The sequence below is a fragment of the Neopsephotus bourkii genome, unplaced genomic scaffold, assembly GCF_033783945.1.
Source record: "Neopsephotus bourkii isolate Nb327-2 ecotype Australia unplaced genomic scaffold, CSIRO-AGI_Nbou_v1 NB_1655, whole genome shotgun sequence".
Lineage (NCBI taxonomy): Eukaryota > Metazoa > Chordata > Aves > Psittaciformes > Psittacidae > Neopsephotus > Neopsephotus bourkii.
The window spans coordinates 7,455,119-7,468,878 of record NW_026902129.1 but is presented as its reverse complement, the minus strand read 5'-3'; the positions used below and the strand labels follow the sequence as shown (position 1 = coordinate 7,468,878).

General features: G+C 40.8%; 2 protein-coding genes across 3 annotated transcripts in view; both read left to right on the top strand.

The window, feature by feature from the left end:
• The window catches only part of SACM1L (SAC1 like phosphatidylinositide phosphatase), a 144,023-nt gene that overhangs the window by 36,902 nt on the left and 93,361 nt on the right, over positions 1-13,760 (top strand). The window lies entirely within an intron of this gene.
• Positions 1-13,760, top strand: part of LARS2 (leucyl-tRNA synthetase 2, mitochondrial) — a 52,355-nt gene that overhangs the window by 20,733 nt on the left and 17,862 nt on the right. Inside the window, exons 12-16 of the mRNA XM_061374969.1 lie at positions 737-1,020; positions 2,360-2,458; positions 4,582-4,719; positions 10,990-11,093; positions 12,259-12,441. Coding sequence (XP_061230953.1) covers positions 737-1,020; positions 2,360-2,458; positions 4,582-4,719; positions 10,990-11,093; positions 12,259-12,441 — 808 coding nt within the window. The remainder of the gene's footprint in view (positions 1-736; positions 1,021-2,359; positions 2,459-4,581; positions 4,720-10,989; positions 11,094-12,258; positions 12,442-13,760) is intronic.

Here is a 13,760-nt window from a genome sequence, read left to right as displayed (position 1 = left end):
CTTTTGTAGCAATAAAATGAGTTTTCCTTTTGTACAAGGAGGAATGTACAGTATTGGACTGAGTTTCATAATGGAAACTGAATGATTAAACCCATGTTAGAAGTTGATTCTTATTTCATTGTCTCAATAGATTTTTAAGTTAACATATTAGCCCTGTTTCCATGCATTCACTGAAATGTGATGTAAGACTTTATGCTAACATATCTGCCTAAAGTGACATAAATCTTACTTTTAAACAAGATAATGTATGGTGTTATTGCTCTTGGAAAAATGCATTTGATAGCACGCACAAAGTTCATATTCTCTTACATGACAGGTAGGGTCTAAGGCGTTAAGATGTATGCGAAAACAAGAATAGAAAAACCTAAAATGAGACCTGGAGAAAGCTGTTTTACCATTTGCATTTCCTCAGTCTCCACCATGTGTTGATGATAGTCTGGAAGTTTCAGCCCAGAGCAGTTGATTACAAATACCAGCAGTAAATGCAAATGTCTGCCAATAAGGACTGAAGGGGTCTGTAAGACTCCCAGCCTTGTTCTGTTCAGACCATCAAGAACATCATCTACTGAGCAAACGGGTTTAAATGAACAGCTGGTATGTGAGTAGTCTCTTGGAGAGAGACTGTAGTTGGAAGGGGGTAATTATATGAGGCTTATAAAGTTTGACTCTCGGAAATTGCATTTGTGACCTTGTTCTTGCATGTTCACTGACAGTGCTTCTCTGTGGTTTTCATCAGATCACAGGCATGACTCGGCAAGAGGCTCTAAAAGCTATTACCCAGCAGGCCAGAGAGAAAAGAATAGGTGGGGACCTAACAAGTGATAAATTAAGAGACTGGTTAATATCTCGACAGCGGTACTGGGGAACACCTATTCCTGTCATTCACTGCCAGACGTGTGGTACTGTCCCTGTACCTTATGAAGACTTACCCGTAGTGTTGCCCAATGTCACCACCTTCACAGGAAAGGGAGCCTCACCTTTAGAAACGGCTCCAGAATGGGTGAACTGTTCCTGCCCAAGGTAAGGCAGTGCTGCGTGGAATGCAGACTGGGAGAGATCACTTTATACCTGCCTGTTTCTTGTGCTCACCACTCTGAGACAGGATACCACTCCAGATTGATCTTTAGTCTGACCCAGCATAGGGTCCTTTTTATAACAGACACCCACTGCTATTTCTTCATAAGCAAGCTGAAGCAAAGCTCACTGTTTTTAAGAAAACAGTGGAAACAGAATTATTTTCTCCCCTGCCTCCTATTTCTTAACAGTATTTCTCATTTACTACAGTAATTTTCATTATCTTCCACCAACAGAATTCGTATAAACCTTCCTTTTGTTAAAGAAACTAGCATCATGTTAATTTTCTTAGCAACAGTCCAGTAATAAAGTGTTTTCTCTGCTATGTGTTTCTTTATCATGAGGAGTCATGTTCACTATATAGATAACAGCATGTAATTCAGATTGGAGGAGATAGTAAATACATGCATCTCATCAGTGCTATAATCTCTATTGTCTGTAGCCATCTGTTTAAGAAATAAAACAGCCTAAAGTAGGAGAGAGATCAGTTGCCTAATCTTGAAGGCTCCTTAGATACTGTGCACACTGGAGTTTGCACACAGGTTCTGCAGAAAGAACTGGTAGAAGTTTTTGTCCCAGAGAAGTTTTTCATCAGCAGTGCAATGCAGTGCTGCTGCTTTTTAATATTAAATCCTGCCTTTCAGCTGGATACATGTCTAAGGAATATCTTTTGGGATAGTGTACAGGTGATTGTGTTCTACTTACTTTTGATAAGTGTTCTGGAATAGGGGAGTGATGTGTAGGTAGCTGTTGTAATGTCTTCTCAGAAAGACTTTTGACAAGGACATGTAGTGAAAGGACAAGGGGGAATGGCTTTAAGCTGACAGAGAGGTGATTGAGGTAAGATCTTAGGCAGAAGTTGTTCCCTGTGCAGGTGCTGAGGCGCTGGCACAGCGTGCCCAGAGAAGCTGTGGCTGCCCCATCCCTGGCAGTGTTCAAGGCCAGGTTGGAAGGGGCTTGGAGCAACCTGCGCTAGCGGAAGGTGTCCCTGCCCATGGCGGGGGGTTGGAACTGGATGAGCTTTAAGGTCCCTTCCAACCAGAGCCATTCTGTGATAGTTGTTCAGGCTTCTTTTTGGTTGCATTTTGTTTGATTTGGGAGGGAGAGGGAAGGAGAGATGGCCCTGTTGCTAGTGTTGGACTTTTTCTGAGTTTGTGACTTTTCAGACTGACCAGACCACTTCAAACTAGATGTCTTCATGACCACTCTGTGCACAGTTGTTTGGGTTTTTTCCCCAAGCTTGTCACTTATCTAAATATAGCTTTTCTCCTTCTCTCTTACTCAGGTGTAAGGCAGCAGCGCGGCGAGAGGTCGATACCATGGATACATTTGTGGATTCGGCTTGGTACTACCTGAGGTACACCGACCCTCACAACACAGAGAGGTGAGGGCCACAGGAGTAGGGCTGGCTGGGGACAAGTCACTTCACAGAGTAGAAGGGAAGGAAGAGGTCAGGCACTCTGGTGCTTCTGGCTTCTAACTGCCTTTTAGGAGACTGCATAAACCCCTGTGCTGCGCCAGTTTTGTGCCTGCCCTCTGACCTAAGCACAGCACAGGGGAAACTAGGAGCTGTTCTACAAAAGTGGCCTTCGGTTGCTTCCATGCCAGTAGATCTACAAGATCAGGATGTATAGATGCAGCTGTGTAAGCACAGGAGCTGCAGGGCAGGGGGCAGAAGTTTGCATGAGAGAGCACAGAGGAAATGTTCAGCTGAGGAGCTAAAGATTGTCCTTCGTGGAGGGTGCCATGAGGAATGATAGCCTACCACGACTCTCAGAGAATGTAGTTAGTTGTGTGGACTTTGCCCTCCTTAGCAATGAACTGAGTGGTTCAGTGTGTGGACAGACAGTGCGTTTCCACCAGTTAGAAGAGGAATAGTCCAGTGTAACACCCAGCTGCCAAGAGCAGCACCTTCATTTCTCTCCTCCTGAACTCTAGTAACTTGCTACTTCCTCATACACATGCCTAAAACAAAGCGGCATCACAGCAGGCTCCTCCTGAATGCATAAGTAAGGAAAGGATGGTTTTCATACGCTGGTTATTAGTAGCTGCAGCATAGAAAGTAAGGTGAATGTAGTAATTCTAGCTGGTTTTCTGCTTCATAGTGTGCCTGTAGTAGCGCTGCTGATAGCGCTGTTTTCTCCAGAGAAGGATTAGTGGAACAGCTCTACTATGTAGCCTCAGTCAGAGAAAAAGATATTTTTGAGATGCTGATACATCAACTACGGCTGTATGAGGATGTGTTTATTGTCCAGAGCAGTCTCAGGGTACATACCACATACTGAGAGATTTAGTATACCTGGGCCAGTTATTTTTGCAGCACTAGTTCAGTTAAACTAAAGAAAAATCTTCTGTGAACACTTTCATTTCATGTTAATGTCAATTATTTTCTAGTGATAGTGTATGGACAAGAGGGACTTTTCCCAAAGATCAGGAACTAGTTGGATATAACACCCACCTGTCAAAGTAACAGCTTAGTGTAGCTAAATCTGGTTTATATTGAAATAAGAACACTTGCATGAACTTTTGCATTAGATTACTACCTCAACTTGATTTATTTATTGGGACTTTTTAGCTAAGCTGCTTAGATGTAAGCCTTTTATTTCCATAAGCTGTATTTCACAGGTCTAGAATTTGGGATAATTACTCTGTTCATTTTGGAACCCTGTGAACAGGTTGGTTTTCATTTGTTCCACTAAAGACATGAATCCCAGATCCACAGTTTTCTTCTGGGCTCACCTGTGAGGTAAAAAAGTGTTGCTCTTACAAAAATTATAGGTGGAATAATCAGACTGACCAAACATGTACATTTGCTGGAACAGGTCCACAAAGTATACATTAAAAACACATACATATGGTATTTTGCAGGCAGGAGTCTATTATGGAACACATAACAATATTTAATGAAGCAGTAAGCAGTGCTAGAAAACCATACAGGTGACCCCAGATGACATAGTAAATACACTGTAAATGGCAGATTCACTCTAAATTGATTGAGCATCCTTCAGTTGAAGTGCAATGACCCATCTGACTCTGGAATGTTTTGTAGCCTTGAACTGCTTCATTGCCCCTGATGGCAACAATGCAAACCTATGATTGAAAGAACCCAAACCAAAACCCCAAAAAACCTACAGAAGAAAAACTAGTTTTGCATGTGCATATCTTTTGTCTTTAATATATTTGTATGTAACAGTTGGTAAATACTAAGAAATTCAAAGGCTCTCTTTATTAAAGAGAAAAGCAAATATTTTCATCACGTTCTCAGGTAATGTATGTGAGATCTTAGTTGCTTGTCTAAAATATAGGAACATAGTTGTGTGGCTCTGAATCTCAGTGGGAATTAAGTTTTTGCCTATCATTTCATTCGCATACCACTTAAAAATGTGAAAGATCTGATAGCAAAATGAAAGTTTTATTGCACATGTATTGCTCTCGGTAGTGTCTGGTAGAGCTGATCTTTCTTTTCCATGCTGTATTTTTATTATACCTGTGGTGGGTTTTTTTCAGGCCCTTTAATAGTGACTTAGCAGACTACTGGATGCCTGTGGATTTGTACGTCGGAGGAAAAGAGCATGCAGTTATGCACTTATTCTATGCAAGGTTTTTAAGCCATTTTTGCCATGATCTAAAGATGACAAAACACAAGTAAGCCTTATATATTTCTATAAAACCCTTTTCTATTTCATTTGATTAGCAAGAGTGATAGTGGATATTGTTACAATGGTAGAACATCACAGTGAATGAGCCTGAATATTCCTGCTTGTCAGTCTTGGCTAACTGCTTGGTTTCTCACAGTTAGTTGCATTTCTGTATACATACACAGACCCATAGCATTTTTATTACATGAGTATTAACAGGCTCAGAGCAAGTGATAAAATGTTGCTGCGGATTTTTGGCCTGCAAAAGCTTGCATAAACCACTAACTTCAGACATTCTGAGTCATGCTGTTAATTCAAATTGGGTAACTCCCTACCAGTAATACCGTTAATTTCAGTGAAACTATGCATATATAGAAAAGCACTCCTTTAATTCACTGCAGTGTTAGAGCTAAGCAGTGCAAAGCATGTCACGATAAGTAAAAGCAGTACATTTATCTGCTGTCAATTTATTTGTTATTTATCAGACTGGAATGGTTTGACCAGAGAGGATGTGGGATCTCCAGCACTGGATATTGTCAAAACTCGGCTGAATGGGGCCCTGAGCAGCCCAAAGTTAGGGCTGCTGTGAGAAAGGACTTGGACCAAATGACTTCCAAAGGTCCCTTCCAGCCTATGTTAATTTTAAGTCTTTGTGATTCTGTGGCTATATTAATTTTGGATGTGTTTTGTTCGCATTCCACTGTGACAGAGCAGTAGCACCAAAGTTGTGTAGTGTAGACTGGTATAAATATGGTGAACTGCAGAAGAAAACTTCAATGAAAAGGCTTAAGAAGTAGTGACTGTATAGTGACAATAGCAGAGGAGATCAAAATTGCTTTTGTAGAAGTTAGTGTGGAAGACTAGAGACTTCCTTTGACACCATATACAATCTCAAGAGCTGTTGCAATATGAAGATAAGTTACAGCTTTGCCTTCAGGATCTGTTGCTTGTACTATTACGTGTGCTGAGATTACAAGGTGATTGTAAACAGATTATCTTGTACAAAACTGTTTGCTTGCTTTAGCTCAATGGAAGTTAAAGCATTAGGTGCTTTAAAGACAGGAATTCAAATGAAGATTTTGTTGTGATATGGAAATAGTGCCATGTATTTTAAATGATTTAGTATTGGTCAGAAGTTGCTTTTGTGCAGTCTTCTGTCAGGACTGCCCAAAGGCTGGTCTGACATCTGAAAAGGGTGATAAGAAACAACAGGTTTACTGTTAGGAAGCTTAAAGTGATGGTGTTGAAGCCTACAGCTCCGAAGGAAAACATTCAGATGTTAAAAAGCACTGCCCCCTTGTGCTTTTTCAGCCTTCCTGTAGTAGCTCAGGTCTTGCTCACTGACTTAAATTCATAAAATTCTGCTATACCTCAGGAGAACTGCCACCATTTAAAGTGTTATCCGGTATCCTGACAAATTCTTTATGCATACCCCTATTAGTCTGTAGTAATTTTTCGGTTTTGGTAGGTTTTATTCATGGAAATGTTCTTTGTTTGGCTCCTATTGTCTGGCTTTTGAATCCATTGAAATGTTTATGATAGTCTTTAATTCTATGCTAATGATTATTAATAAAATAATGAGATTGAAAACAAAACTTAAAAATTCCATAGTTTAGATTTTCAAAGCAAACTCTTCAAATCTGATGTTCATTATTATAGAATTGTAGAATGGTTTGGGTTGGAAAGGACCTTAAGATCATCCAGTTCCAACCCCCTGCCATGGGCAGGGACACCTCACACTAAACCATGTCACACAAGGCTCTGTCCAGCCCAGCCATGAACACTGCCAGCGATGTGTCATGTATACAGTAGGCATTTACAGATATCACACACATGCTTTCATAGAAAATGCAATGACAAGGCAGAATAAATGGCACCCTCTGGCTACTGGTACATGTGGTAACAGGTTACGTGCAAGTTGATGTCATTTTGGCTTAGCAGTCTGGTCTCTAAGTGCATCTAGAATTAATTCACAAGCCAGTCAGCCTTTCCAGCTGTGACCACCGCAGGGACAGGAGGCAGGTAAGCAGCTGGGGCCAGATGTTCTAACACTTTCCAACCATAACCATTCTATCTATCTGTTCCAGCTTAATCCACCATGGCCTGTGTGTGCTGACACTGTTACACCTGCTCAACTGTATTATTGCAAGTACAAGTTTCACAGAATTTGACTCTTCCCTAGACTTTAGTAATTGGTTTTGTCTGATGAAGAATTGGAAATGGGATCTACCACATTTGCCTGACAGATTATAAAGCAAAGCCAAAGCCTATTGTTGACATTAAGTCAGCAGATTTGACTCTGATAGAGGGCAAATCTCTTGAGTAAGAAGGCACTATCTTCACAGAGCTGCATTACAGAATAAAAGAAGATGTGCGTGACAGAAATCGCTTATTTTCTAAGGGAAAGGTGCTAGAGCTTCCCTTTGGTCATTAAAGACTTTATTCCTAGTGTTGATTTTGGGCAAAAGCACTCAGCTACTGACTGTGTAAAATCTTGAATGTTCAATATTGTTTAATCTTCTTTCTGCCTAAAATGATCAGTTTCCACATGCTCCAATTGCTTCTGTTGCCCTATCCCTCGCAGTGTTCAAGGCCAGGTTGGACAGGGCTTGGAGCAACCTGCTCTAGTGGAAGGTGTCCCTGCCCATGGCAGGGCGTTGGAACTGGATGAGCTTTAAGGAGCCTTCCAACCCAAACTGGTCTGGGTTTCTATTCTGGCCTTCCACAGGGTTGCCAGGTTGTTATAGCTTGGTCTGACATAAGGTTTCACAACACCTGAACTCAGCTTGCCTTCACTCTAGGGCACAGCATCAGAATCTTTCAACCTTTCTAAAGGTGCAGGATGCAAATACATGCAGTGAGTGCCATTGCTAGGGATATCCCTTCTTCTGAGTCTATTTATCACTGTTGCAAGGCTCCAGAGTCCTTTCATCCAGGTCAGTTGTAATTGAATTGAAACTCCTGCCACCCCCCTTGCACAGAGCACAGCAAGGAGCATTAGGCTCTGAGCAGATCCATCCAGTGCATGCTCCTATATAGAGAGCTTGGTCTGCCATAGAGGTGAGCCTAGGTATGAGCATTACTGAAATGAGGAAGGATGGATTACACATTTCATAGCTAGCACATCTGATCCTTCCCAGAGGTGTCGAGCAGGTGAGGTCCCAGCTGATGTACAACATGAGCAAAAGCTGCACACAAACCTAAGGCCACGGTGCCTGTACTCCAGCATGGGCAGAGGCAAACTTCACAGGCAGGTGAAGTTGTATCCCATTCCAGCATCCTTACAATCTGAAATGTGATGGAGCTTTTCATTTACTGTGCCAGAATGTCTGTCTGTGTGAACATGGCTTAATTTCAGTTGTTGGCACAGATACAGCTTAGGAGGGGTTTATGACAGGGGAAGTTCAGGTTAGATCTAAGGCAGAAGCTCTTCCCTGTGAGGGTGCTGAGGCGCTGGCACAGGGGGCCCAGAGAAGCTGTGGCTGCCCCATCCCTGGCAGTGTTCAAGGCCAGGTTGGACACAGGGGCTTGGAGCAACCTCTCTAGTGTGAGGTGTCCTTGCCTGTGACAGGAAGTTGCAACTGGATGCTCTAAAGGTCTTTCCCAACCCAAACCATTTTGTGATTCTATAGCAGCAGGCTATGACTGGGCGCTGCAGTATTTATATCAGAATTGCATCCAACTTTCTGTGCTTCAGTGTTTTGGCAGCTCCATTCTGCAGCCAAGAAACACATCAGTCTTCAAAGGGAAAAGTTTTAGGTGTCTTTTATTAAATCTAAATTCAAGTGTAAAATCTGCATGTGACCATGAGATGGAGTCACCACAACACTAGCAAAATCACTGTGCAGTTCAGGAGAAACTCAGTACGCTTGTTTGTTTCTGAGCCCTGTGTTTATTAGACGGGCTCTGCCTTTCTCATTTTGGGCACATCTCCATTCTCCTGCGGTCTCCCACTAGGAACATGTGGGGTGTTTTTTCCCCATACTTGGTAATGTATTTTATATTGCATTTTTGGAGCCTCTGTCAGCATAAACAAAAATAGGAAATGCTCATTCCTGCCTTCAGCCTTTAATAACTTGGCCTAGGATCTGAACTAGCTGTTTGTCATTAAAAAGAAGTGTTCTTTGAAAAATCACTTCCAGGGGAGAGCCCTGTTTGATTTGGAAGTTCTGGATACCCCATTAGCTTTATTTTAGGTAGCAGGAAGTGTAGCTATTTCAATAACTGCTTGACATCTCAAACAGACCAAAGTATTGAATGAGAGGGGGGGAAACTGGTTTTATTTTTCCTTGGTGTAATGCCTTTAGTTTATAGAAGAAACTCTCCTGAACAGTTATCTCCTGAAGCACCTTTCCCACCATTTGCTGATAGGATTTCAAGGGTGTTGTTCCTGATTTTCATCTTCTAATTCACTTGGATAATTTGTAATAATTCTTTGAGATTTTAGGTAATTACTGCCTCCTATTTTAACATACTTTTTCTTGGTTTTGCTGTCTAAATTGGACTTCAGTTCCTTTAATTTATTTCTAAGGAGGATTTGCAGGCAACCTTTGGGATCGTGTCTAGGAAATATTTCTAGAGGTGCCTGAATTGCTGCTCTTAACACTGTTGATGAAACGAGGTGGCACGGCAGAGACTTGTACACCTTCATGACTGAATGATGCACCACTATGTGCCAGTACTTGCACAGTGTACTTCTAAGTATAGAAAGTATGCAAGGAAGGAAACTCATGTTCAAACATGAATATGTTGGAGGTAAAGTATGAAGCCTGTCGTGTTTTCCTCCCAATTGAGGGCTTTTCTGTCAAATATGTACTTACTTTAGAGTCATCAAAAGAGCTTGAAGGCTAGTATTTGAAAGAAACCTGCTTCAGCACAGTTAAAACATTCATAACTGGTATTTTACTAGAGAATATGTCATTAAATAAATTACCATGGTGTAAATCACAACATAAATTTTCATATCATTTCTATTTCCTAATAATGTAAAATACTAAGTTAACACCTTAGAAGTGAGTAGTATTTTGGATTATGGCTTTTTGTTCGTGTGAAGTAAAATGTAAAAGTCTGATTTTACTCTCTCTTCTTCAGATGGATTTATTTTTGCTTTTTAAGAAGTATGTAAATAGGAGTCATGCATCCTCTTGACATGAGTTGTTTTGGTAGATATGTGGGGCCTGGTTAGGGGAGGTGTGGAGAATTCAGCTTGCTTAATGTTGAGCCACAAACGTGAGTATTAGGAGGTGTAAGTCAGGAGTAACCAGCGCTGATTAGCACGGCCTCCAAAGTGATGAACAGCAATATGGTTGTGCTGGAGGATCCCATGAGAAGACTCCCAGACTGTGTATGCCTTCTGGGTCTGGCTCCACACCTCTTCCCTTGGCCCCTGCTCTTCTTGCGGTTGCTGTTGGTATTGCCTTGCTTTCCTGACCTACTGGGTGGGGAGCAAAACCTCTAGAGATGAATTTTGTTGTCCTTTTCAGTGAAAACAGCAACAGACATCTGACTTGATGAATTTGAAATGCAAGATCATTAAAGGAGGTGGCCACAACAGTCAGACAGAGCAGCGTTTAGTGTGCAGTGCACTGATGCCCTTAGCTTTGGTGCTTTTAAGGCTCTCTCTAGCTCTGTGATACACACATTGCAGAAGAGTTTACTCTTCAGATGTAAATTTTGCTAGAAGAGGGAAGTTTTAGTGTGCAAGATACTAAAGTTGATCCACCGATGTATGAACTTTCCGACATTGACATTTGTCTAGTGTACTTTTTTCTTACAGCTAGGTCTTCAGGGCTAGTCCTGCAAAGGGACAAGGCATGCAAGAGCTTATGTCAGAGAAACTATCTTCTCTGTCTATAGAAGGGAATGTGCAGTGAGATAGAACTAAATATTTGTAAGACAGTGAGACCAGGTACTTGAATGCTTTTATACAGGGAGATTTAGCTTGAAGCTAGTGAAATTGCACTGTTGGCCAAGAAATTCAATGTACAAGTGCATTATGCATATGCTAATTTGAAAGGTGACGTTAGAATAACTCAGTACTACATCAGGATGCAAGAATGTGTGCAGAATATAAATCAATACTTAAACTTGCCTGCCAGCCACCATGAATAAATGCACAAAGTCCTTTCTAAGGTGACAAGCATTTGTGTACAGTCAACTTGAAATTCTTGTTTCATTGAGTAATGGTGCCTGATTGGCTCAACACCTGAGGCTTATCAGAAAGTATGCTTTTGACAGCTCTTTTCAACAGACAAGTTTCTTTTCCTTCCATCCTTAGGGAGCCTTTCCATAAGCTCTTGGTTCAAGGTCTTATCAAGAATCAGACGTTCAGACTAACAACAACAGGCCAATGTCTGAAGAGAGAAGAGGTTGATCTCACTGGTAAGAGAGACTGCATGGGAAAATCAGCATAGGTACATCCAGAAAGTCAGAGACTCCTTCAGTGTACAGTTCTCACTGCTGAGAAAATCTGGAAGAGAAAATTAATCCTTATAATATTTAAACTGGAGAGCAATATCTGTGAGTTTTGGATGCAGATGCACTGCTGAGTGCACACGACCCTACTAATCCAGCAGCTTTGAATTGCATCCAAACACAGAAACACTGCTATGGTATTATTTTAGCTCCAGTAGAATCCAAAACAAACAGAAGTCAGTTTTGTTCAGACAGTGATCAGCTGCTTGCTGAATGGAGCTCGTAGTCCCAGCAAACAGACTACCTATAAAAGCATCATGGCAAAGCTAACACACACGTTTGTGTATTCAGTAGCTACTAGGAATGTAAAATATGTATAGGAAAGAGCGCTGTTTCTCATGTTCTTTCCAGTGCTTTCACTGTGTAAACTGGAGCAGCAAGTCCTGGCTTGGGGACCTGTAGCAACAGGAGTGATTTGGTCATATTTGCCTCCCTTAAACAGTCCTCTGTGCAGCTGTGGTTTTGCTGTTCTCCTGCATACAAACCCCCTTATGTTTGTCACTGTCTGCTATCCTGTTTTCATCTAAAAAGCTAGGGCTTTTCTGGAGCAGGTAGTTTTGCTTTGTTGCACCTTGATTACTGTAAACGCCCTTTTCCATCTGTAAATTAATGTGACAGAAGGCATGTTCTTGCCAGGATAACTTACTGCAATTGAAAACAAACACCTATAAATCTGGTGTTTGTAAAAGCTAAGTGCAGGTCAGAATTGTACCAGATCAGTACACCTATCTAGGAGGTTTTAAATGCAGGGTTTTAACAATGCTTAAATCTCAGGGGCTGTCATGGTAGCACGTAAGATGAGTGCCAGATACAGCTTCTAAATGGTAGAAGGATGCTTTCTGTCATGATGTAATGGAAGAATTGGCATGTTAGTGGTGTTAAAACATTAAAGGGGGAAACCTTACGAGGGAAGAGGGTGTCTACAGTGGGTGTTTTTCCTCATTAGGCTGGTTGGAAGTGAATAAACCCCTCTAGCAATAGTTGTTGCTTCTTATGGTTAGGGAACAAAATTAATTGCTGTTACAAGTGAGCCAAATTTGTTCTAATATTTTGCATATGAATTAATATTTAGGAACTGAACCAGTTCATCTAAAAACTGGTGAGAAGCTTCAAGTTGCTTGGGAAAAAATGAGCAAATCTAAGCATAATGGAATAGACCCTGAAGAGTTAGTGAAAGAGTATGGCATTGACACCCTGCGTCTTTACATCCTGTTTGCTGCTCCTCCAGAACAAGATATTTTGTGGGATGCTAAAAGTAAGTTGGAATGTTTCTGTTGCTTTGTTGGTTTGTGTTTGGTTTGTTGGGGGGTTTTAGTTGGCTGTTTTTTTCCTAGTGTGTTATATTTTAAGCACAAAATTAATGTGGTTCTTGATGCCCAAGTTTTGGAACAATTGAATCCGAAAAAGTATAATGAGCAGGATTTGTTGTTTGTTTCATAAGAGGAGTCACAAAGCTGATACTGAGAGGCAGGCTTGGAAGGTTAATGCAAGCAGCTTACCTCTTAGGAGCTAAAAGCATGTATGAAAAGTACTTCTTAAGTGGTATTTTTTTCTGCAAACTTGGATTTCATTCTCTTTTTATTAGTTATGATTGACTAAAAATTATTATTGTAGTATTTTCTTCATTATAAGCTGCTTTTTTAATCATATCAGACTGCAGGTAACACTTTGCAGTATTTTCGTATTGCTATTTATTTACCTCTGCTGTGGGTTTTGTAACCTGGACTATGAAGTACTTCCTGGAAGCATCTCATTAGAAGATAATCAGGGTTGCTAGTGACTAATATTTGTACACACATGACAGTTTCTATGAGCTTATTTCTTGAGGAGGTTAAGATTTACCCTCCTACACATTTATTTACTGCCAGCATGCAAGTTGTCACACTGACAACTCTTAATTTCTTTTACTATTGTGGTTCATACATTTTAATGTAGTCTTATGCATACCTTTAAATCTAGCCCTCTTGTTGCATAAGGCATTTAAATTAAATGCTCCGTGCCTCATTTAAAGAGGTGTGCTGCTGCTTGTGTTAGTTTCTTCCTAGTTAGTTCAGTCTGCAGTAAGCATTATTTCAGTTGTGTCTGTCACCTTTTACATTCATGTGTGTTCATTTATAGGCTGCTGCACTATTGTATGTACTGGAGGCTTTGTGAGCTTTCTCATTTGGCTTTCTATCACAGTCTAATCACAACAGTACAATGCTAGGCATGTGAAAAGGTCTCTTAAAAATACCACTTGCTTGGAATCAGGCTTTAACTCATGCATCCCTAACAGTACACTGTACATAATTCCCTCTGAAGCAGCATATTCAGTGATGCACGATCTCTTTGCTGTATTTTTCCACCTTGAAACTGGGATAATTAAATGTCAGAATTGTGGGTACAAAATCTTAGCTGTGAAGTATACTAGAGCTTGGTGATTAGACTTTGTTAAAAAAAGCTAAGCACTTGCAGTTGTAATGCTAGCAAACATTCATTTAGTCATTCAAACCAACCTGTTTCCACATGAGAATTACAAAGAAAGATTTCAGAGTCATGTTCTGTTAAAAGAGTGTTGGAAAATGTGAGCAAAAG